Source organism: Myotis daubentonii, chromosome 4 (genome assembly GCF_963259705.1).
Source record: "Myotis daubentonii chromosome 4, mMyoDau2.1, whole genome shotgun sequence".
Classification (NCBI taxonomy): Eukaryota; Metazoa; Chordata; class Mammalia; order Chiroptera; family Vespertilionidae; genus Myotis; species Myotis daubentonii.
In genome coordinates, this window is record NC_081843.1 from 110,466,500 (window position 1) to 110,493,307 (window position 26,808).

Here is a 26,808-nt window from a genome sequence, read left to right on the forward strand (position 1 = left end):
GACACCTAATAGTCTACAGCTTTGAACAGTGTTGTGCAGTTTGAAGTCTCAAACAGGGGGGGGCAATAAATATTTTTTAAAATGAATTGCTGTGACACTTAAGAGATGTACTGATGATATGAACAATGTCTTTATAGGGATTTCAAGATAAACAAAGAAAATACTAAATAGCATCCTCTACTGTTTGTAGTCCACACATAGGAATTATTGTTCAGCACTGATGTTTATATAGGCAAAATAAATTATTGATTAACAACTGCAAAAAGTGTATAAATAAAGTAAAACATAAAAAATTTGGACTTTATCAAATTTTCCACCAATGTTTTTGAAGGTGTAAACATCTTGCCTTTGTTATATATGTCAATATACAGAGAGTCTCCAAAAAATATATACACACTTTAACAGCTGATATCTCAATTTTGAAAATGCAATGTATTTTAATAAACACTGCCTTTGAAATTATTCAAAGTATGTGTATATTTATTTTTGCACCCTATATTACATACAAACAACATTTTGCATTAAAATTACATAAAATTCACACCAAGGTTAGTGTGACATTAAATTTTCTTACAATTCCTAGATATATGAGGTGAAGTTTTATACTTATAGCTACTCATATCCAAACACATGATAAAAAAATGTATCTAAGTAAGATGAAAGTATTAAGAAAATTATAAATCAAACAAAGGCTATTCAAGCATAACAGGAATTTGAAAATTAACATGTATAAAAAATTAAAATGCGCCATACTTATTTGGCAGCATGGACAGTAAAAAAACTCTGCCCAGAACCAGAAGGTAAGAAAAAGTCCTCTAGCAGCCAAAGATGAAAAAATTAATGTGCTAAAAAAAAAAATGCATACATTCTACTATGCTTATTCCTTTTTCTTTTGCACTAATTCTCAAAGCTTGGACTGCCCTCCCCAGCCCAGGTCCACAGTTGATTAGAAGCACAAAACTGAGGAGAGAAACTGAGGTACTTATATAAATTATCACCCCAACAACAACAGCAAGAAGTAACAATTAACAGAAAAAGAAAACCAAAATATAAAAGCAGCAGTCAAGAATTCAAAAAGATGTAAATATACTTACAAATGCCACGACATTCTGAGGCATATCATGCCACAAAGTAACAATTTATAAATTATAATACTGAATTATATTCAAAACACTTATGAATCACATAGGAAATTAATATTGTACTTATTTACTTTTGTTAATCCTCACCTGAGGATATTTTTTCCATTGATTTTTAGAGAGTGGAAAGGAGGGGGAGAGACAGACAGAGAAACATGGATGTGAGAGAGACACATTGACCGGCTGCCTCCTGGACGCACCCCGACCAGGGCCCAAGATCGAGCCTGCAACTGAGGCACATGCCCTTGACCAGAATTGAACCCAGGACCCTTCAATCCATTGGCTGATGCTCTATCCACCAAACCAAAACGGCTAGGGCTGAATGTTCTATTTTAAAGTTTCTCCCCAAAATACTTAAAATAGGGAAAAAAAACTCGGAGTTATACAAAAGTTTACTTTTCAGGGATCCATTTTACAGGAACCATTGTTTCTTGGGGAACTTTATAACTATATGTGCAGATGTTGTTGATTATAAAATCAAGTGAAATCTGAATAGCAGTCTTCACCAAAAGCCCATGGTGAGACCCAACACGCCCCACACGTGCTCTCAAACAGGAGATGCTCATCAAACTGTGACTGAAATGCTCAGAAAAATCAAGACTGAAAACTATATGCAGCCTTAATCCAGTTTAAATGAATCCAAGACTACTGCTATGCATGAACACTAGCTATGCACAAGGCTTTACACAATTAATTAATCCCTATCACAATCTTGTGAATCAAGCGTTATCCCATTTCATAGGAATCTGAGTCTTAGTGGTAAATGACAAGCTCAAAGTCATGCCTAGTGGTGGAGCAACCAAGTTCCTCTGGGTCTGTAAACTGCGCACAAAATATATTCTGTCATGACAAATTTGCCAACAATTTAATTGCATAATTCATCTTTATAAGATGCAACCAAATACAAATATTTATAATCTACTGAATTCCACTATCCAAAGCATTTACTAGTGACAACCTTCATTTCCCAAAGGGTATTCCTGGGAATACCCGACACAGAGTGTAACAGGTGTAACTGGCTGTGTGCAATAATGAAAGAGAATCGCCAGAACCGGTTTGGCTCAGTGGATAGAGAGTCGGCCTGCAGACTCAAGGGTCCCGGGTTCGATTCCGGTCAAGGGCATGTACCTTGGTTGCGGGCACATCCCCAGTGGGGGGCGTGCAGGAGGCAGCTGATCAATGTTTCTCTCTCATTGATGTTTCTGGCTCTCTATCCCTCTCCCTTCCTCTCTGTAAAAAATCAATAAAATATATTTTTAAAAAAAAATAAGGAAAGAGAATCATTGATTGGCTGCCTCCTGCACTCCCCATAGTGGGGATTGAGTCCACACCCCAGGCATGTGCCCTGACTGGGAATCACACCATGACCTCCTGGTTCATAGTCAATGCTCAACCACTGAGCCACACCAGCTGGGTGTGAGTATATTTCTCGGGGTATTTAATATATTTAGTCTTTGGCACTGTGACGCTCCAAGTTTAGGAGGTGGCTGAGTATAAGCTGATCTAATACGGCTTCAGGTAGGGCAACAGAATGCTCTTCCACCACACCTTTCCTTCTCAGCAGGGTAGCTACAGCTCGATGAGACAGTGATGCAAGTTCACAGGGAGAGGAAGCACGCAGGAACTCCCAACAAGCCTCTGCTCAGAAATGGCATGCTGCCATCTTTCCACCTTCTGCTGGCCAGTCCAGATTCATGGGGTGGATAAAGAGACTCCAGCTCTTAATGGGAGTAGCTATAAAGTCACACTGCAAAGGGCATGGATACAAGGAAAGATGAAGAATTGTGGCCATTTTTGCCATGAGTCTGTCATATCACCTAATTTTCAAATTTTCCCAATTGTCAGCCATAATAGCCTTCTGTTCTTCCTCTATCCTTTTACTTAATTCTTCACACTTACTACTACATAAAACCATATTGGTGTGTTAATGTAATCTGTACCTGTCTGCTCCAGCACTCACCTCCACTGGAAGGTAAGCCCCATGCAGGCAGGGACTTGGATCACAGTGTACCTGGTACATAATAAGAACACTCTATCTGTTGACTGAACTCGGTATCTGAAATGGTTTCCCACAGCTTAGCACATTTCTAATTATTGCCTTCAGAGTCAAAGGCCAAGAAAAAGTCAATCAAATGACCTGAATTTATTAGTGGCATATTTCGCTAATAGGTGTAAAGATTATGTATAATGGGGGTCTATGGTAAAGGTCCTCTGATTGTCACTATGGACAAAGGAAGCCCATTTCTATAGTGTAAACAGAAAGTGGAGCACATTTTCAAAGGTACAATAGACTAGTAAGTCAGTGATCTGGGCAGGGAACTAAAGAACTGCTCTTTCAAGGAATGGGATAAACTAAATTTTATACCCAGTGAAGTGATGTCATGCTTTAGTTTGGAACTTTACCCCAACTGTTGCTTAAAGGAGTAACAAAGTTAAATAAGTTTCTTTACAACCTATCCAAAGCCATTTAAATGTTTGTTGTGGCTCACTGACCTGGGAATATAACATTCAAAGTTTCTCAAATTTATCTGACCTTGGAATGCCTTTTTCGAACCACTAATTTACATATCCTGGAAGCCACTTTGGGGAAAGCTTCTGTAGAGCTCATAAAATTGTGTGATCCTTAAATAGTTCTGAAGACAAGAAATTGTTTTCAGTTGCTTTATTCAGCTTACAATTTTAACCAGAATAGCCTGGATCCTCTGTGCTTTTTTTTAACAGTATGTTTGCTCTCTTCCAAGAGTAATACCAATTTACTTATTTTCTTACTTTACTACACTGTATAAAGTCTCTAAATAACTGTGGGCATTCCTGTCTTGTTTCTTATTTATTTATTTTTTTTAAGTATATTTTATTGATTTTTTTATACAGAGGAAGGGAAGAGGGATAGCGAGCTAGAAACATCAATGAGAGAGAAACATCAATCAGCTGCCTCCTGCACACTCCCCACTGGGGATGTGCCCGCAACCAAGGTACATGCCCTTGACCGGAATTGAACCTGGGACCCTTCAGTCTGCAGGCCAATGCTCCATCCACTGAGCCAAACCGATTAGGGCTGTTTCTTATTTAAATGCAAGTAGCTTCAATACTTCAATATGTAATACAATATTTTTAATTTTGATAGTTTTCATCAGGATTCAGTAATTTCTTCCTAGTTCTATTTTACTTAGAACTTTTATTGGTAAAGACTACTAAGTTTTATCAAATGTCAATTTTATCATATTATAAAATCAATCGATTTTTTTGCCTTTCATTTGTTAAAAGATGAATTATATTGAAAATTTCTTGTTGGTAAAATTTCCAAATTGTTAAATATCCTTGAATTCCTAATATAAACCTTACTTGGCCATGGGATACTATTAATTTAGATTAACTGCTAAATTTGACTTTCTAATGCTGAAGTTTGGAATAGCACTTTAAACGTACATAATTTATTTGAACAGATGATAAGACAAAGCTAAAAAGAAATGAAACTAGATACAGCAAGTCCTTGAATAACATCATTTTGTTCTAAGTAGTTTTCTTATAACATGAATGGGGGAGGGGATGACTTGCACTGACCCACTGTCTGTGTGGAGTTTGCACCATTTCCCCACATCTGCATGTGCTGTCTCCAGGGACTCGTTTCCATCCACACTCCAAAGGTGTGCAGGTAAGGTAAGTGGCGTGTGTCATTGGCCCAGTCGGAGTGAGTGTGAGTGTGAGTGCGCCCTGTGATGGAAGGTAGTCCTGTTCAGGGTGGGTCCTGCCTTACGCCCTGAGCTGCTAATTGGCTCCAGCCACCCTCGACCCTGAACTGAAATAAGCAGATTAGAAAAGAATTCTTAATTGTTTTTTTTAATCTTTCTTAAATGTGTGTATAGCTCACATTTATTTCAATATTTAATATTAGAAGTGTTTTTGGTCTTTATGTAGAAGTTTGGTGAAGTTTTTGTGACCAAAATATGGAATAAGAACTGAACTTTTTTTTTTTAATATTTTATTGATTTTTTACAGAGAGGAAGGGAGAGAGATAGAGAGTCAGAAACATCGTTGAGAGAGAAACATCGATCAGCTGCCTCCTGCACACCCCCCACTAGGGATGTGCCGGCAACCCAGGCACATGCCCTTGACCGAAATCAAACCCGGGACCCTTCAGTCTACAGGCCGACACTCTATCCACTGAGCCAAACCGGTTTTGGCTGAACTCTTTTTTTTTTTTTTTTTTTAAAGCAAGCTCATTGATTTGTGTTTAGTTTTAAGATATTTTTATTTTTTTTAATGATAGAGAGAGAGGAAGGGATAGTGATAGAGAGAAACATCGATGAGAGAGAAACATTACCCATTGGCTGCCTTCTGCATGCCCCCTACTGGGGATGGAGCCTGCAACTCAGGCATGTGCCCTGACCAGGAATCCAGCCAGTGACCTCTTGGTTCCTGGGTCGACACTCACCTGCTGAGTCCCACCGGCCAGGCTTGAACACTTGTTTATATCATTTAAGCTATGGTAAAATTTGTTTCATTATACATTTCACTTAAAGTTGCAATTTCTAAAACCTTATCAAGGGTATTAAGTAAAGACTTAATATAGTTCTATTTACCAAAAATTTTACTCAGAAATAATATCTTTTTTCAGTCATATTCTGTATAGATTCCCAAATTTTAGTTCCTTTTAGATTATTAATTTTTAGATTGTGCTACGGAAGTAAAATTATGTCTTTTGTCTGTTATCTGAAAGATAAAGTCCAGAAAACAAAATATCTAAGAATATGAAGAGCAATTTGGAGAGATAATGAGGCAAATGTTAAGTATCAGAGAGCAAAAGGCTAAAAGACAAAATAACCTAAGAACAAAAGTGTTCTTTTTTATCTGAAATCTAAGCGTGTTTCACCTAAATAACACCATCTATGCTTTTTAATTTGTAAGATTTTTTGTTGTGCATGAGTGGGCCGGGGGGGGGGGGGGTGTAGGCAGGAAGGTTGGGGGTTAATGGGAAATGAGGACACATTTGTAATACCTTAACCAATAAAGAAATTAAAAAAAAACTCAATCTTAGATTTTTTTCCCTTAAATATAAAATAATATTTTGAAGAAATTTTTTTCTCAAGTACTGAGAATCATGTAAAAATTACAGCATGTGGAACAAATATTTTGGGCAAATGAGGGTAATTACATGCTGAAATCATAACATTTTGGATATATTGCATTAAATAATATATATCACTAGAAAAGAAAGATTTTTTGTTGCAATTTCTCTGTAATATTACAAACAGAACATTCTTATGAACTACTCTTAATACTAAAAGTGAATCATACAATATGACAATGCAGGGAAAAGCTACCCAAATATTCCCTGTAATATTCTTGAGTCTGAGGCCAACAGATATAATGGAAAAGAATCTTAATAACCATTTAATCAATTTTTTCAGTTATTACTGCCAAGAAACAATCATTTAAACAAGAAACATATTAGCAATTAGACTCAGATGAAAATCAGTCTTAACTATAAAAAGTAACAAATTAGCCCTAGCTGGTTTGGCTCAGTGGGCGGACTGAAGGGTCCCAGGTTCGATTCTGGTCAGGGTTTGTGTGGGAGGCAACCAATGAGATATTTCTCTCTCTCTGTCTCTCCCCCTCCCTTTCACTCTCTCTAAACATCAATGGAAAAAAATATCCTCGGGTGAGGATTAACAAAACAAAAAGTAACAAATTATTAGTCACAATTTCAAAGTCATTTGAGTCCATTTAATAACATCCATCTGATCCATTGTACTCCATAATAAACTCTACTGGAATTTATACTAACTCTCATTGGCATAGTTTCAATATTTATTTAAACAAACCTTACACTGCCAGCTAAAGTCAAAGTAAGAGCAAGAATATATAAACATCAGGATTCCTAATACTCTATCTCCTACTTAACTGGCAAGATGGTTACAATACAAATGTTAAAATATTAAAAGATATGAATGTATTAGATGAATTATCAACAATACTCACGCATCATTTGAGCAAGTCATAAATTCTCCCTTTATTTTGGGATGCCATGAGCCAGTATGAAGCATTGCTGTGTGACCCTTAAAAAAATAAAAAATAAATTAATTAAGGAAAAAAGATGTTTAACAAACATAAAAAATTATAAACCAACCAGAAACTGACATATGCTTAAACTTTTTAGTCCTCTCAAAAGCACAATATTTTAATAACTGATATTATTTTCTCAATTTTATTTCAAAATATATGCTGTTTCTTTCACTTTGTTTATTTTCACTTTGTTTAATTCACCGTGTAACACCCTCGTCCCCACCCCACCAAACCCCAGCTGCCCAGGAATTAGCACAGTGCTTACATATAGGTGCTTAATAAGAAAGAAAACAGACAGGAAATAACAGCCTCTCTTCAGGAAAGAAAGAGAAATAAAATAGGCCCTTCTTTAAAGATTCTTTTCTCAATGGAAAAGAATTAAAAGGAATACAAAGTATTTTCAAGGAGAAACCAAGATGGCAGCATAGGTAAACACCGGAGTTTGCTGCCTCGAACAACCACTTCAAAAATACAACTAGCTGGAACCGGTTTGGCTCAGTGGATAGAGTGTCGGCCTACGGACTGAAGGGTCCCGGGTTTGGTTCCGGTCAGGGGCATGTACCTGGGTTGCGGGCACATCCCCAGTGGGAGATGTGCAGGAGGAAGCTGATCGATGTTTCTCTCTCATCGATGTTTCTAACTCTCTATCCCTCTCCCTTCCTTTCTGTAAAAAATCAATAAAATATATTTTTTTAAAAAATACAACTAAAAGATGGAACGGACATCATCCAGAACCACAGGAAGGCTGGCTGCGTGGAAATTCTACAACTAGAAGGAAAGAGAAAAGCATACCGAGACTCAGAGGAGGCGCAGTGCGGAAGTAAAATACTAAGGTGCAGAGGTGCATGCGGAGCGGGCTGGCGACTGAGGGCACGGTTGTTGTTTTCAATCGGGAGGGAGTCTCAGGCTCTGAGCTCCAGTTCCAGGTGAGTCTTTAGGGACCCAGACTCATACCGGAGAAGCAGGACTGTCTGGCATCCGTCGGAACTCGAGGGCAGCTTTCTCTCGGAGGGGCTTGCAGTGATTACCGGGACACTGAGAAGCAGAGCCTCTGAGGGCTGGACTGAGAGCAGCCATAACTGCTAGCCCCGCCCTGTTGATCCCATGGGACCCGCCCCACCCAAGCCATGCAGAGAGGCTTTTGCTGTATAGCCTCAGGCAAAAGCTAGATTAGCACCTCCCTAGAGATCCAGGAGCCAGGAAACCCAGAGGTCAGAGTGGGACCATCCAGTTTGCAGCTCCGTGGAACCATAAAGGACACACTCAGGGGGCAGACTCCGTGAGCACCAAAACCCCATTGAAGCAAGTCTTGCCCCAGAGGGGTGTTTCCAGCACAGAAGTTCTCCCACTGCCGACACAGCTGATTCTCACAGCCAACTGGCCTGGAGGTCAATTCCTCCCAGTGATAACTACAACAATCAAGGCTTAACTACAACAAGACTGTGCACAAAGACCACAAGGGGGTGCACCAAGAGTGTCCTCAGGTAATTGGGGAGGCTGAACCACTGGACCCTAGAGGACACTCAGCACAGAAAACCACTTTATCAACACAGGGAAGCATAAAAAATGTGGAGACAAAGAAAAAGGACACAAATGACAGAAATGGAGGAAAGCAAACTACTGGATATAGAGTTCAAAACCATACTTTTAAGGTTTTTCAAGAATTTTCTAGAAACTGCCGATAAACTTAATGAGATCTATAAGAAATCTAATGAGACCCTCGATGTTGTGATAAAGGACCAACTAGAAATTAAGCATACACTGACTGAAATAAAGAACATTATACAGACTCCCAACAGCAGACTAGAGGATTGCAAGAATCAAGTCAACGATCTGAAATACGAAGAAGCAAAAAACACCCAACCAGAAAAGCAAAATGAAAAAAAGGATCCAAAAATACAAAGATAGTGTAAGGAGCCTCTGGGACAGTTTCAAGCGTACCAACATCAGAATTATAGGGGTGCCAGAAGATGAGAGAGAGCAAGATATTGAAAACCTATTTGAAGAAATAATGACAGAAAACTTCCCCTTCCTGGTGAAAGAAATAGACTTGCAAGTCCAGGAAGCGCAGAGAACCCCAAACAAAAGGAATCCAAAGAGGACCACACCAAGACACATCATAATTAAAATGCCAAGAGCAAAAGATAAAGAGAGAATCCTAAAAGCAGCAAGAGAAAGAAACTCAGTTACCTACAAGGGAGTACCCATACGAATGTCAGCTGATTTCTCAACAGAAACTTTGCAGGCCAGAAGGGAGTGGCAAGAAATATTCAAAGTGATGAATGCCAAGAACCTACAACCAAGATTACTTTATCCAGCAAAGCTATCATTCAGAACTGAAGGTCAGATAAAGAGCTTCACAGATAAGGAAAAGCTAAAGGAGATCATCACCACCAAACCAGTATTATATGAAATGCTGAAAGGTATCCTTTAAGAAGAGGAAGAAGAAGAAAAAGGTAAAGATAGAAATTATGAATAACAAATACACATCTATCAACAAGTGAATCTGAAAATCAAGTGAATAATCTGATGAACAGAATGAACTGGTGATTATAATAGAATCAGGGGCATAGAAAGGAAATGGATTGGCTATTCTTGGGGGGAAAGGAGTGAGGGGGATGCAGGAAGAGACTGTACAAAAATCGTGCACCTATGGATGAGGACAGTGGATGGGGAGTGAGGGAGGAGGGTGGGGTGGGAACTGGGTGGAGGGGAGTTATGGGGGGGAAAATGAGGAACAAATGTAATAATCTGAACAATAAAGATTTAATTAATAAAAAAAGTATTTTCAAATAATCAAGGCAAAAGCAAGAGGTTGGCAGTAAAAAACTCAATGCTTCTTAAAAGTGTGTCAATGGGGTAAAAAAATCCATACTTCTTAAAAGTGTGTCAACAATCTTGGTTCTATAATAATATGGAAGAATATATATGTGAGGAAAGAAAAAAATCTTTAAAATCATTAAGGAAGATTCGTCTTACTAAGTATAGAGTATAATATAGAAACACTTTAATTAAAACAATATGATGTTGGTATAAGACTGACATCGACACCATACCAACCACAGAGTACTTATCAAACTTAAACACACACTCCCCTCCTAGGTAGCAGTCAGTTAGAGTGGTCACATACAAAGGTTCAGATGGGACAGAAGAGAACCCAATAATTTTTTTAATATTTTTTTATTGATTTCAGAGAGGAAGGGAGAGGGAGAAAGAGATTGAAACATGAGAGAGAATCATCGATCGGCTTCCTCCTACACACACCACACTGGGGATTGAGCCTGCAACCTGGGCATGTGCCCCTGACTGGAATTGAACCCGGGACCCTTCAGTCCACAGGCCGACGCTCTATCCACTGAGCCAAACCAGCGAGGGCGAACCTAATATTTTTTACTGTAATAATGGTAAGGTCTCTTATTCTGAAAGTGTAAAAAATAAAGCTCTACTACAAGAAGCAAATTGTGCATGTTTAAATGATTTAGAAGGAAACTAACTGTGGTTCTCCGGAAAGCATAAATTGGAACTACAATACCCACGCGTGGGCCTGGAGACCATCGCTAGTGCAAGGTGCCTACAATGCCTCAAGCAGCAGCTGGCCAACTCCTGACATCCTGTTCAAGTCTACAGGAGACAAAGGGGGACAGAGATGAGGAACCTCTTCTGCAGTAGGGAGAGATGGGTCATATTTACGTAGATAGAGGGCCAGGCAAAACTTATTTGAATAAGTGGCATGTAACCTGAGATTGAAGGAATGAAAAGAAGCCAGTATGTGAGAAGGTCCCAATGTGGGAAAAGAGCTGGGTGTAGTTCGATCCCCAGTTGGGGTACCTGTGGGAGGCAGCTGATCAATGTTTCGCTCTCACACACCTCTCTCTTTCTCTCTCTGTCTCTCTAAAATCAATAAAAACCTTTTTTTAAATGGGCAGAGGACCTGAACAGACACTTCTCCCAAGAAGATATACAAATGACCATCTATGAAAAGATGCTCAGCTTCACTATTACAGGAATGCAAATCAAAGCTACAGTGAGATACCACCTCACACCTGTTAGGACGGCTATTCTCAACAAGACAAGTAATAACAAATGTTGGATAGATTGCGGAGAAAAAAGAACGCTCATTCACTGCTGGTAGAATGTAAACTGGTACAGCTGCTATGGAAAACAGTATGGAGGCTCCTCAAAAATTAAGACTAGAGTTACCATATGACTCAGCAACCCCACTCCTGGGTATCTACCTGAAAATTTTGAAAACATTTACTTGCAAAGATATTTGCACTCCTATGTTCATTGCAGCATTAATCATGGAGTCCAAGACATGAAAACAACCAAAGTGTCCTCAACATGGATGGATCTTGAGAATATAATGTTAGACAAAATAAGTCAGACAGAAAAAGTCATGAACCATATCATTTCACTCATATGTGGGATAAAAAAGTAAAAGCAACAAATGAACAAACAAGAAAAAAAAATTAACAAAAACTCATAGACAGGTGTTTTAACTTAAAGGGTGTTTGCTGGTTTCTGTTCTGAAGGAGCTGCATTTAATACCAGTCTTTGCAGGTGACACTCATCATGATCTCCACTACTCAAATTGATCATAACAGGACCTGGTTGCAAAAAGTAATGCAGAAAGGATATTCAAGTAGAATCTGCAGACGTCTCGTGATTATTTCTGGTGTTACATTTCTCATCATTCATAGCCTGATGGCCATTAAGACAGATACTGGGAGTCACAGGAAATCACCACAATCCAACTAGAATTATCGAGGTGTTTCATTAACAAGGATCGCTCTAGCTGGTTTGGCTCAGTGGATAGAGCATCGGCCTGGGGACTGAAGGGCCCTGGGTTCGATTCCATTAAGGGCATATGTCCAGGTATGGGGCGTGCAGGAGGCAACCAATCAATGATTCTCTCTCATCACTGATGTAGATTAAAATGAAAAAATCTAAAAGACTATGAATGTTGTTTCTTGTTTGTAAAGACAGAAGCATGACAAAGGCGACGGGAATGTTAAGTACCCTTGTGTTAAAACAGTGACCAAGATTAGTCATAACAAAAATGAAGTTCAACTAAGGATTCTTAAATGGATCTAAACAGAATCAGTCCCATGGCTAGCATTAGTGGAAAAAATTTTAAAGTAACACCTATTAAAGAACAGGCAGTGATTAAAACACTTTTTCATCAAATAAACTAGTTTTTCTTTCTCTTTTATCTGAACACAGGCCCTCCTGCGGGGGGGGAAAAATCCTTTTCTTTATTTAGCATCTTTAACTGGAAACAGCCTAGAAGAAAGAATTAAGCACCTATCTGTTTCTCATAATAGGCTATACTTTTACTAATCCATGACTAATATTTTTTTTAATTAAATCTTTATTGTTCAGATTATTGCATTTGTTCCTATTTTTTTTCCCCCCCATAACTCCCCTCCTCCCAGTTCCCGCCCCACCCTCCGCCCTCACTCCCCACCCACTGTCCTCATCCATAGGTCCACGATTTTTGTCCAGTCTCTTCCCACATCTCCCACACCCCTTTCCCCCCCAAGAATAGTCAGTCCATTCCCTTTCTATGTCCCTGATTCTATTATAATCACCAGTTCATTCTGTTCATCAGATTATTTATTCACTTGATTCTTAGATTCACTTGTTGATAGATGCATATTTGTTGTTCATAATTTGTATCTTTACCTTTTTCTTCCTCTTCCTCTTCTTAAAGGATACCTTTCAGCATTTCATATAATACTGGTTTGGTGGTGATGATCTCCTTTAGCTTTTCCTTATCTGTGAAGCTCTTTATCTGACCTTCAATTCTGAATGATAGCTTTGCTGGATAAAGTAATCTTGGTTGTAGGTTCTTGGCATTCATCACTTTGAATATTTCTTGCCACTCCCTTCTGGCCTGCAAAGTTTCTGTTGAGAAATCAGCTGACAGTCGTATGGGTATTCCCTTGTAGGTAACTGAGTTTCTTTCTCTTGCTGTTTTTAAGATTCTCTCTTTATCTTTTGCTCTTGGCATTTTAATTATGATGTGTCTTGGTGTGGTCCTCTTTGGATTCCTTTTGTTTGGGGTTCTCCGCGCTTCTTGGACCTGTAAGTCCATTTCTTTCACCAGGTGGGGGAAGTTTTCTGTCATTATTTCTTCAAATAGGTTTTCAATATCTTGCTCTCTCTCATCTTCTGGCACCCCTATAATTCTGATGTTGGTACGCTTGAAGCTGTCCCAGGGGCTCCTTACACTATCCTCGCATTTTTGGATTCTTTTTTCATTTTGCTTTTCCGGTTGGATGTTTTTTGCTTCCTCGCATTTCAAATCATTGACTTGATTCTTGCGCTCCTCTGGTCTGCTGTCAGGCGTCTGTATAATATTCGTTATTTCAGTCCGTGTATGCTTAATTTCTAGTTGGTTCCCCAATATAAGATCGAGGGTCTTATTAGTTTTCGTGTAGATCTCATTAAGTTTATCGGCAGCTTCTAAACAGTTCTTGGGAGACCTTAAAAGTGTGGTTCTGAACTCTATATCTTCCTTTGACAATTTTGTCCTGTTTCTTTGTCTCCGCATTTTGTTATGCTTCCTTGGTGCACCCCCTAGTGGTCTTTGTTCGCAGTCTTATAGTTAAATCTTGATTGTTGTAGCTAATTCCAGGGAGGGTTTGACCTCCAGGCCAAGTGGCTATGAGAAGCAGCTGTGTCAGCAGTGAGAGAACTTCTGTCCTCTAGGGAGGTGCTAATCTAGCCTTTGCCTGAGGCTATCCGGCAAATGCCTCTGTGCAGGGCTTGGGCGGGGCGGGTCGCACAGGATCAACAGGGTGGGCCGGAGAGAGCAGTTATGGCGGCTCTCAGTCCTGTCCCCAGGGGCTCTGCCTCTCTGAGTCCCAGCTCCCGCTGCAAAGCTGGGAGAGAAAGCTGCACTCGCTCTGACCGAAGCCAGACAGTCCCGCTTCTCCCGTTTGAGTCTGGGTCCCTAAAGACTCGCCCGGATCTGGTGTTCAGAGTCTGCGACTCCCTCCCGATTGAAAACAACAACCGCGCCCTCCGCCGCCAGCCCGCTCCGCGCACTCCGCACCTCAGAATTTGACTTCAGCACTGCGCCTCCTCTGAGTGTCCGTGTGCGTTTCTCTTTCCTCCTAGTTGTAGGACTTCCACTCAGCCAGCGTTCCTGTGGTTCTGGGTGATGTCCCTTCCGTTTTTTGGTTTCACTTTTGAAGTAGTTGTTCAAAGCAGCAAACTCCGGCGTTAACCTATGCCGCCATCTTGGTTCTCCCTCCATGACTAATATTGACTTCCTCTGCACACACACACACACACACACACACACACGTGTGTGTGCTGATCTGTACTAAACTGTCCAGACTCTTGTGGTTGCCCCTATGACAAAAGCTGCAAAAATAGGTGCCTGGCCCTAGTCAGTTTGGCTCAGTGGATAGAGCATTGGCCTGTGGACTAGGGTCCCAAGTTCAATTCCAGTCAAGAGCACATACCTCAGTTGACAACTCTCACATCAATGTTTCTCTCTCTCTGTATCTCCCCATCCCTTCTACTCTTTCTAAAAAAAATAAATAAATAAAAATTAAAAAATCAATGGAAAAATATCCTCAGGTGAGGATTAACAACAAAAATAAAAAATATATTAAAAAAAACAGGTGCCCTGCTGCAATACCATTTACAGTCAATGAATGAAGTAAGGCTCTGGGAGCCACAAAATACACATGCCCATGTCTCTGGAATGATAATCCAACTAACACAGCAGCTCCTATGAAGAGAAGCAATGTAGTAGGGAATGTACTGCTGCTAGAGAAATGGATTCCTCCATTGCTAGTGAGAGTGGGGTTGAACTTTCTAAGACTCACATGGGAAAACTAAATGGTTTTTATTGGTATTGAATTACATTTCTCGGGATGCAAAGTCCCACTGTCCTAAACCCAGTCCTGGAAAAGGTGCAGCTGAGGCTCCAGCAGAGCCAAAAGTCGGGCCAGTGTCCAGAGTTTCTGTTCCATGGTGGAGCAGGGTCTGATGTAGTCTCAGGCTAGATTTAGTCCAGCGGTCCACTGTGTGGGTCCCACATGGCCGTGAGCCACGTGGGCCAACGCAGGGGAGCACACCCCCTGCAACAGGAGTCCCAGGAGCGCAGCAAGCAGGAGAGGTAAGAGAGCCAGCAATTTCTTTGTTCAGGAGTTTAAATGTTAAATCTTCCCATGCTGCAGTGGCCACTGACTTGTTCCCAGGTGTGACTGACAGACGAGCATCTTCCCATGCACCCAGACCTTACTGGGCATGCACCGATTGTCCCGTCCCTTAAAAAGTGTTAACTGCAGCTTCCTAGCAAAGCCATATAAATGGCATGCCTATATTATCTAGTCTGCCCTTTACTCCTTCCCTGTTTTTAATAACCAGGTTATTATAATGGTATCAATACTATGAGCTTTGATCCAAAAGTTCTTCTTAACCAGAGTCCATTTACAGGCTTTCAGGAATCACCAAACCTCTTGAAATTGTCAATAAAAATGTTATGTGAATACACCTTGCCGGAGAAAATGTTCAGAGTTTTAATTTGCAAGTTGGCAAACTTTTTCTCCAACAGTCCAGATAGTAAGTATTTTAGGCTTTGCTGGCCACATGTTCTCCCACTGCACCACTCAACTCAATGATTGTAGCACAACAGCAGACACAGACAATCCTATATGATAAAAGCCTAATATACAAATCGACCAAACAGCAGAACGACCAGTCACTATGACATGCACTGACCACCACAGGGTAGACGCTCAACGCAGGAGCTGCCCCCAGCCTGCAGGCCCCAGATCAGCGAAGGCAGGTGTCAATGGGGGCCCTCCCCATTGCCCCGCCAGTCATCCCACAGATTGGCCCTGATCGCCAGCCAGGCCTAGCAACCCTACCTGTGCACAAATTTCATGCACTGGGCCTCTAATAGTAAATAAATGGGTGTGGCTGTGCTCCAATGAAATGTTTATTTACAAAAACAGGATGCAGGCTGGATTCGGCTCACAGGCCTTAGTTCCCAGACCCTGTTGTGTAATCCATCACATTCTTAGTCATTTCCTTCTGTGAATCAAGGACTCTGAAGTCCAAGTCTTTCTAATTCCCAAGCAATTTTAAAATCCATTTGAACACATCAAAGAGATAAATTCATTCTTCTTTTTTTTTTTTAAATCTTTTTTTTTTCATTAAATCTTTATTGTTCAGATTATTACATTTGTTCCTTTTTTTCCCCCCCATAACTCCCCTCCTCCCAGTTCCCGCCCCACCCTCCGCCCTCACTCCCCACCCACTGTCCTCATCCATAGGTGCACGATTTTTGTCCAGTCTCTTCCCACATCTCCCACACCCCTTTCCCCCCCAAGAATAGTCAGTCCATTCCCTTTCTATGTCCCTGATTCTATTATAATCACCAGTTCATTCTGTTCATCAGATTATTTATTCACTTGATTCTTAGATTCACTTGTTGATAGATGCATATTTGTTGTTCATAATTTGTATCTTTACCTTTTTCTTCCTCTTCCTCTTCTTAAAGGATACCTTTCAGCATTTCATATAATCCTGGTTTGGTGGTGATGATCTCCTTTAGCTTTTCCTTATCTGTGAAGCTCTTTATCTGACCTTCAATTCTGAATGATAGCTTTGCTGGATAAAGTAATCTTGGTTGTAGGTTCTTGGCATTCATCACTTTGAATATTTCTTGCCACTCCCTTCTGGCCTGCAAAGTTTCTGTTGAGAAATCAGCTGACAGTCGTATGGGTATTCCCTTGTAGGTAACTGAGTTTCTTTCTCTTGCTGTTTTTAAGATTCTCTCTTTATCTTTTGCTCTTGGCATTTTAATTATGATGTGTCTTGGTGTGGTCCTCTTTGGATTCCTTTTGTTTGGGGTTCTCCGCGCTTCTTGGACCTGTAAGTCCATTTCTTTCACCAGGTGGGGGAAGTTTTCTGTCATTATTTCTTCAAATAGGTTTTCAATATCTTGCTCTCTCTCATCTTCTGGCACCCCTATAATTCTGATGTTGGTACGCTTGAAGCTGTCCCAGAGGCTCCTTACACTATCCTCGCATTTTTGGATTCTTTTTTCATTTTGCTTTTCCGGTTGGATGTTTTTTGCTTCCTCGCATTTCAAATCATTGACTTGATTCTTGCGCTCCTCTGGTCTGCTGTCGGGCGTCTGTATAATATTCGTTATTTCAGTCCGTGTGTGCTTAATTTCTAGTTGGTTCCCCAATATAAGATCGAGGGTCTTATTCGTTTTCGTGTAGATCTCATTAAGTTTATCGGCAGCTTCTAAACAGTTCTTGAGAGACCTTAAAAGTGTGGTTCTGAACTCTATTTCTTCCATTGACAATTTTGTCCTGTTTCTTTGTCTCCGCATTTTGTTATGCTTCCTTGGTGCACCCCCTAGTGGTCTTTGTTCACAGTCTTATAGATAAATCTTGATTGTTGTAGCTAATTCCAGGGAGGGTTTGACCTCCAGGCCAAGTGGCTATGAGAAGCAGCTGTGTCAGCAGTGAGAGAACTTCTGTCCTCTAGGGAGGTGCTAATCTAGCCTTTGCCTGAGGCTATCCGGCAAATGCCTCTGTGCAGGGCTTGGGCGGGGCGGGTCGCACAGGATCAACAGGGTGGGCCGGAGAGAGCAGTTATGGCGGCTCTCAGTCCTGTCCCCAGGGGCTCTGCCTCTCTGAGTCCCAGCACCCGCTGCAAAGCTGGGAGAGAAAGCTGCACTCACTCTGACCGAAGCCAGACAGTCCCGCTTCTCCCGTTTGAGTCTGGGTCCCTAAAGACTCGCCCGGATCTGGTGCTCAGAGTCTGCGACTCCCTCCCGATTGAAAACAACAACCGCGCCCTCGGCCGCCAGCCCGCTCCGCGCACTCCGCACCTCAGAATTTGACTTCAGCACTGCGCCTCCTCTGAGTGTCCGTATGCGTTTCTCTTTCCTCCTAGTTGTAGGACTTCCACTCAGCCAGCGTTCCTGTGGTTCTGGGTGATGTCCCTTCCGTTTTTTGGTTTCACTTTTGAAGTAGTTGTTCAAAGCAGCAAACTCTGGCGTTAACCTATGCCGCCATCTTGGTTCTCTCAAATTCATTCTTCTTTGATCTACTCAAGTCTAATGATGTTTTCTAAGATACTTCAGCAGCCCCAACTGTGGCTAAGTCTTCCATTACTATACATGATCTCTTCTCTGAAATCATGAACTTCCAATATTTGTTAATTTAACATATACTTATTACCTGATATATTCTAGGCTCTAGACATTCCATTTACTACAACCTATCTTCAAGTTCTTTAACTTTCTTTATTTTCAATATCCTAAACTTCAACCTCTCTCTCAGCATAAACCTGAATTTTCTTTTGCTGTACCTACAATGTACAACTTTTATTCTGAAATAATTTCCTCCTCCCCATCATGTATTCCATTCAAATACCCAAGCTCCTAAATAAGATTCAAGAATATCATATGAAGCCCTAACTGGTTTGGCTCAGTGGATAGAGCGTCGGCCTGGGGACTGAAAGGTCCCGGGTTCGATTCCGGCCAAGGGCATGTACCTTGGTTGCGGTCACATCCCCAGTAGGGGGTGTGCAGGAGGCAGCTGATAGATGTTTCTCTCTCATCGATATTTCTGACTCTATCCCTCTCCTTTCCTCTCTGTGAAAAATCAATAAAATATATATTTTAAAAAAAAAAAAGAATATCATATGAATATGCAGAATGACTGTCCCTACAAGTCTACATTCTATAGCCCTAAATGCTCCCACACTTCTTCTGGTAATTTTTCTTTCACAACCATCAATGGCTATTCTAAGTCTTTTGTATCCTACTAAAGGCCTCATCACAGCATCTGCAAACACAAAGGTAGAAAGTGACCCTGCCAGGAGATGGTGACAACATCAACCTCCTATCTAAGGCTCACCATCTCTATACATAACTTCATGTGTGCCCAGTCTGTTCCCTCCATCCCCTCCTCACACTCAAAGCTAACTCTTGCTCTTGGGCTTGATCACAATCACTGCCACCTCTCAGGAACTTCCATTTTTACTTAGTAGGGGTGTTTATTTTTTGTTTGTTTTTGCATAACTGTATCAATTTTCTATTGCTGTGCAACAAATTACCATAAACTTTGGAGTTTAAAACGCCTACAATTTATTAGCAAATGGTTTTTTAGGTCAGAAGTCTTAACACAACATGGTTGGGTTCTCTGCTCAGGGTCTCACGGGCTGAAGTCGGGATGTCAGGGGTGCATTCCTTTCTGGAGGCTCTGGGAAGAATCTGATCCCACGCTCACTCAGGTTTCTGGCAGAATTCAAGGTCTTGTGGTTGTGGAACTAAGATGCCAATTTCCTTGCTGTCTGACTGCTGAGAGCTGCTCTCAGCTGTGTGCCTTTCGTGTCGCATGGATTCCTCCATCTTCAAAACCAGCAAAAGACAATCTCCTGTTGAATATGAATTAGACAAAAGCCATGCCCCCAAATCTCTGCAAAACCACCCCTTCTTTAACTGTGGCTCCTGCTGAAATGGGTAAGGAGTAATACCCATTCTTACAGGTCACCTGGCTTGCTTAATATCTATGAGGCACACACTTAATATCTAGAAAGAACCTTTAGTATTACTGAATGCTCTAATGTTTATCTTTCTGAGGTTTTAGCAAAAGGTTATATATACAGCACACCCTTGGCTTTTTCTCTCTACCCCACTTGCAGAAGCAGTTTCTTCATTTTAACAATCATTGCCATCTGTATAGGCTCAAAATTAACTAAATCATCTAGTCCTGGCTACCTTTTAACAAGACTTCTTTCAATTTATCTTTCTTCTCTCATAGTTTATTACAAGCAGCAAAAAGAAACCTGGTAGTACCTTCAGCATTTTGCCTGGAAATCTCCTAAGCTATTTTTCCGATTTCATCATCCAATTCTGTTTTCATCATCAAAGCCAGCAACAGAGAAAATCCCTCCAAATTCCTCCCATACTTTGAATATCTTCTGCCAGGAACAGCCAATCCCTTTTTAAATATATATATATATTAGGAGCCCCGTGCACAAAATTTTGTGCACTGGCAGGGGAGGAGGGTCCCTCAGCCTAACCTGTGCCCTCTCACAGAATGGGACCCCTCCGGAGATAACCATCTGCTGGCTTAGGCCCGCTCCCCTGGTGGCAGATGGCAGGCCGGGATCCCGCGCTGAGAGAGGCGGCCATTCAGATCGTGCTGCCGCCCGCCGCGCCCACCCTGCCCTGCACACGGCAGGCCAGGATCTCTCACTGGGGTGGCCAGCAGCTGGGGATCGCGCTGCTGCCAGCCCCAGGTGGGGCGGCGCAGCGGGATCTGCCTGCAGTATGCAAATTAGCCACCATCTTTGTTGGTGGTTAATTTGCATATCATGCTGATTAGCCCATGGGAGGCATAGCAAAGGTATGGTCAATTACCATGTTTGTCTATTATTAGATTAGATTAGAGGCCCAGTGCATGACATTCATGCACTGGGAGGCAAGAGGTCCCTCAGCCCGGCCTGCACCCTCACAGTCCAGGACCCCTCAGGAGGTGTCCGCCTGCTGGCTTAAGCCCACCCCCCACAGGAACAGGCCTAAGCCGGCAGTTGGACATCCCCAGAGGGGTCCTTAGTGCTGCTACAGAGGCAGGAGAGGCTCCCACCACTGCTGCTGCACTTGCCAGCCATGAGCCCAGCTCTGGCTGAGCGGCGCTCCCCCTGTGGGAGTGCACTGACCACCAGGGCAGCTCCTGCATTGAGCGTCTGCCCCCTGGTGGTCAGTGCTCATCATAGCGACCGGTCGTTAACTGATCGGTCAATTTGCACATTAGCCTTTTATTATATAGGATTTTTTTTTTTTTTTAAGAAAGAAAGAGGAAGAGGAAGAGATAGAAACATCAATGATGTGAGAGAATCATTGATTACCTCCTGCACACCCCACAATGGGGACCAAGCCTGCACACTGGGCATGTACCCTGACTGGGAATCAAACCATGATCTCCTGGTTCATAGGTCAATGCTCAACCACTGAACCACACCAGCAAGCCGAGCGCCAATCCCTTTTAAAGGCTCACCTGATTAGGGTGGATCCACTGAGGATAGTCCTCCTTTTTTAAAGTCAGCTGTACCATACATATACCCTAATCACAGGAGTACTTCATCATACTCAGGTTCACATCCTCACTGAAGGGGAGGGGTAGGGAATCTTAGGGATTATTCTGAATTCTGTCTACAACAAGGATTATGGGGGCAGCAATTCTGAAGCTACTTTCTGGGTAGCATATCACTGAACAAATTAGTAAATACAATGATGATGTTGGAGGACAAGTTTCTCACTGTTGGTGAAGTGAAATACAAATATGGAATTGTTTAATGCTAGGAAGCTGGATTAGAATTTGATGTATCAGTGTGAACTTACAATTTTTCGTATATTCTGTTTATTTTCATTCATTGGTTGGTTTACTTCCCCACTCCAGCTCTGTCTTCTGAAAGAGTCTAGAGGCAAGGACACCTCAGCAGCAATGATCATATCTAGTGCCCAGATCTTGATTTATAAATAGAATTCCCAGTTAAAAGGAGCCATGAATCACTAGAAGAATGGGTAACATCAAAGCAGGAAAAGTACAAAATGAGCCTGGAACATTTTGTTGTGCCAGAATGTAGAAAGTACCCCCAAAATGATGGGGATATGTCAAAAGAACAGAAACTGGTGTGAGGAAGATTCGATTAGACAAAAGATCTGTAAATATTCAGAAATTGGAAAGAAACATAATGTTCTTCAAATCACTGCACTGTTTAGAGTTTGTATTTGTGATTAAAACTGCTTAAATAAACAAAAATATACCTAGACTCACAGTTTAAAATATTTTACTCCTTAGGAAACAGTATTTACTATTAACAGGATATGGCTAATAAATTTCATCTACAAATACAAGGGCAATTTTTTAGAGTGGCTGGATATTGGAATAACTACATGTACTATTCAAATATAAATAAAGCATTTTAAAACATTTTTCTCCAACATTCCTTCTAAAGCTTTGAATTTCCATACCTTAAGTACACTCCTGGAGAAATGTCCCACTAAAACAGCAGGAGAGCCAGTCCTCTTCCACTTCAGTCATGCACAGTCATGCACCACTTACCAATGGGGAGACATTGTGAGCAATGCGCTGTCTGGTGATTTCATCATTGTGTGAACGTCATAGAGAGCACTTCCACAAGCATAGACGGTACAGCCTACTCCTCACCTAGCTATATGGTCTAGCCCAGTGGTCGGCAAACCACGCTTTGCGAGCCACATGCGGCTCTTTGGCCCCGTGACATGGGCCACAAGTTTCAATTGCACTGTACGTGCACGCCCGCAATGTGGTATTTTGTGAAAGAGCCACGCTCCAGGGGCCAGTTTACCGACCACTGGTCTAGCCTAATGCTCCTAGGCCTCAACCCTGTACAGCATGTGACAGTACTGAATACTGTAGCCAATTCTAACACAATTGTATGTGTTTGTATATCTAAACATAGAAATAGTACAGTAAAAATACAGTATAAGAGATAAAAGATGGTAGACTTGTATTGGGCACTCACCATGAATGGAGCTTACAGGACTAGAAGTTGTTCTGAGTGAGTCTGCGAGTGAGTGGTGAGTGAACGTGAAGGTCTAGGGCAGTGGTTGGCAAACTCATTAGTCAACAGAGCCAAATATCAACAGTACAACGATTGAAATTTCTTTTGAGAGCCAAATTTTTTAAACTTAAACTACATGTTTAAGTTTAGGTACATTGTTATTAACTTAATTAGGGTACTCCTAAGGCTTAGGAAGAGCCACATTCAAGGGGCCAAAGAGCCGCATGTGGCTCGCGAGCTGCAGTTTGCTGACCACGGGCCTAGGGCATTAGTAGACCTTACTATAGACTGTATAAAGCAGGGGTGGGCAAACTTTTTGACTCGAGGGCCACAATGGGTTCTTAAACTGGACCAGAGGGCCGGAACAAAAGCATGGATGGAGTGTTTGTGTGAACTAATATAAATTCAAAGTAAACATCATTACATAAAAGGGTACGGTCTTTTTTTTTTTAGTTTTATTCATTTCAAACGGGCCGGATCCGGCCCGCGGGCCGTAGTTTGCCCATGGCTGGTATAAACACTGCACACTTAGGCTAGACTACATTTATAAAACACAAGATTAATTCAAGCGTAAGAGAAAATGACTCAATCAAGAGCCACAGTAAGCATGAGATGTAGGAGGCCCCTACCAGCATAAAACAGACTCTTTTATAGCAAACTTTTTTTATAAGTAGAAAAAGTACACTTTAACCCTTTGAGTGCCAACCAATATCCTAGGAATTATGCTAAAATTGCCAAGGCATTTTTGCTGATTTTACAGCAGTTTAGGAAAAAAATTATGAATCGCAAGTAAATGAAGTTACATATTCAAAAACTTAAGGAAACCTTTACTACATTGACATATTTAGCAATATCATCATCACTAATAAAAGCAGACTTAGAACTGGACACCATTTCGAAGCTTCGATAGCGCTCCCGGCACTTTTGACGAAAGACAGGAGGAGCGCGATCATGCTCCCCGGCACTCAAGAGGTTAAAATAGCCAAAACCGGTTTGGCTCAGTGGATAGAGCGTCGGCCTGCGGACTGAAAGGTCTCAGGTTCAATTCCGGTCAAGGGCATGTACCTTGGTTGCAGGCACATCCCCAGTAGGAGATGTGCAGGAGGCAGCTGATCGATGTTACTCTCTCATCGATGTTTCTAACTCTCTCTCTCTCTCCCCTCCTATCTGTAAAAAATCAATAAAATATATTTTTAAAAAATTTTAAAAAAAAGAGGTTAAAATAATGATTAAAAGTATAGTATAGTAAACACAGAAACCAATGACACAGTTGTTTGGTATCATTATCAATGATGCATTATCATTATGTACTGTACAGAATCACATGTGCTTACTTTTCTATGACTGGCAGCATGTTAGTTTACACCAGCACCTCCACGAGCACATGAGCCATGTGCTGTGCTAGTGTTACAACTATGACATCACTACATCACTGGTGATAGGAATTTTTCAGCTTCATTATAATCTTTAATTAGAGGCCCAGTGCACAGATTTGTGTACCGGTGGGGTCCCTCAGCCTGATGCATGAATCAAGATGGGCTGTACATGCCCTGGAGCCCTCCCGTGGTCCCTCCCAGGCCCCAATCGGCCCTGATTGGGACTGGGTGAGACGGGTGGGCCCCTGCAGGGATTGGGCTGAAACTGGCAGTCCAACATCCCCCAAGGGGTCCTGAATTGCGAGAGGGTGCAGGCCAGGCCGAGGGACCCCACCGGTGCACAATCCATGCACCAGGCCTCTAGTATGCATATAAGATCTTTGGTTTATCTCTTTCCACCCTCCCTCCCCGCCCTTCCCCCTTCCCTCTGAGATTCATCAGTCTGTTCCATGTTTCCATGCCTGTACATTGAACATCTGCCCCCTGGTGGTCAGTGTGCATCATAGCTACCAGTCGAACGGTCGCTTAGGCTTTTATATATATAGACTAGAGGCCCGGTGCACAAAAATTTGTGCACTCGGGTGGGTCCCTCAGCCCACCCTGTGCCCTCTCGCAATCTGGGGCCCCTTGGGGGCCCCTTCCCCTGGCTGCTGGCACCAGTTTTCCTCCGGTGCCCGGAACCCAGGCCTTCGCTCTTCGCTGGGAGGGGCCCACACGGTGGGCGAGGGGCTTAGCTCTTTTAAAAATACTTCTGAATGTTTGGTAAATAACCCTGTAGGAATCTACTTTCTGAAACATGCTGGTTGTTAAGGGCTGATTTGGGTAATCAACAAAATGTATGTTAAAATCCTAATCCCCAGAACCTCAGAATGTACCTGTATATGGAGATAAGATCTTTAAAGAGGGGATTACATTAAATTGTGGCAGTTCCAGTGGGACCCTTAGCCCATCTCACTGAAGTCCTTATAAGAAGAGGAATGTTGGGGTCCAGCCCCAGAAGGTCCAGGGGTTCCCAAAGAAGGAATGACACAGAGGCAGCATTCAGGTTATCATCATAGCCAGGTTCTCTTTTTATTGTCCTGTTACATCTATATTTATACTATTTGACCCTATAAACATGCCTCTATAAGCTTTTTTTTTTTTTGCATCGGGTCCATTTATTGGGGGGTCAGTCAAAGGGGGAGCTGGCTAGGGTGGGGTAGGGCAGCAGCTTGTCTGGCCCCCGAGAAACCCAACTTTAAGTCCAGAGCCTCGAGGGCTTAGAAGCCAAAGTCTTCCTCCACCTTTATCTGCACGGGGGCCAGCTCCGGAGTCAGCGGGACTCCTGCCCAGTGCCCTTCCTATGGCACTCGCCACCTCTTCCAACTGCTGGGCCCCTCACCAGGGGCCGGGCTGCTGGCTTCTGTGGGCGCTGGCGTCCTCCTGGGTGGGGACAGCCCCTCTTTCTCTGGAGGCTCGTTCTCAGCGTTGCCTGGGTTGGGGGCGTCTCTGCCCTGGCTGCCCTCGTCCTCCAGTAAGATGGTGAACTGGCTGGCCCGGTAGTTGTCACCGTAGGAGTCCAGCACCTTCATGAGGAACCTCCGCTCCTGCTGGAGTCTCCATGTTATCCTCTATATCTGATGGAGCCTGTTCAGGACCTGCTCCTTCGCCTGCTCAATCTCCCTGCAGCGCCGATCCAGCGCCTGGTACTTCCTGCGATTGAGTTCCTGTTGGCGCCGCCCTTGCTGGCCTCAGGCTGCCTCCTCCTCTTCGTCTCACTCCTGGAGGCTGGAGCTGCCCAGACCCCCAGACACGAACTCCACTTCGGTCTCAAGCTGGCTCTCCAGGATGTGACCACCTTCAGCGGAGGCAGCGCCAGCTCCCAGCCGGGAGGTGCTGAGAACTCCTCAAAGCCCACAGCTGCCATGGACCCCTCTCTCTGCTCCAGCTCCATTTCTCCCTGGCTCCCGACGCAGAACTTCCAACCTTGCAAGCCTCTAGTTTAAAGTGGCTTGCGAAACTACAGCCCATCCGATTTCACAGCCAGGCACCCAGGCCCTGGCCGCTAAGCCTCCTGGGAGTTGTAGTTCTCTATTTCCGGCTTGCCTCCCTCGCCCCACCCCCACCCCAGTCCCAACTGAAAGGCCCTGCTGGCTGGTCTAACCCTGTGGCCAGGCATCTGAGTCACCTCGGGTCTTTATTCCTGTCCCGACACCACGCCATCTGACCATGGAGACCCTCCTCTTGCGAGGCCCCTGGGTCTCCTTCTGGGTCTCCTCAGCTCAGGTACTGGATCGCGTGCCCCAGCAGCGATACAGCCCTGGTGCCTGGGTCTCCTTCTGGGGCCTGGCTGTATCGCCCCCGGACCGGATGGCGTGCCCCAGCTGCGACGCAGCCCGGGGCCCTGGGTCTCCTCAGCCTGGGCACCGGATTGCGTGCCCCAGCGGCAAAAACAGCCCCGGCGCCTGGGTCTCCTTCTGGGTCTCCTCAGCCCAGGCACTGGATTGCGTACCACAGCTGCAACTCAGCCCCGGGCCCTGGGTCTCCTTCTGGGGCCTGGCTGCGTCGCCCCTGGGGTCCAGATGGTGTCCCCAGGCAGCTATGCAGCCTGGCCTCTGGCCCCGCCTCTGGGTGTTCTCCCATCACTGGTG

General features: G+C 42.9%; 1 protein-coding gene across 1 annotated transcript in view; it reads right to left on the reverse strand.

Moving 5' to 3' along the window:
- The window catches only part of WDR70 (WD repeat domain 70), a 209,626-nt gene that overhangs the window by 125,343 nt on the left and 57,475 nt on the right, over positions 1-26,808 (reverse strand). Inside the window, exon 9 of the mRNA XM_059694917.1 lies at positions 7,119-7,195. Coding sequence (XP_059550900.1) covers positions 7,119-7,195 — 77 coding nt within the window. The remainder of the gene's footprint in view (positions 1-7,118; positions 7,196-26,808) is intronic.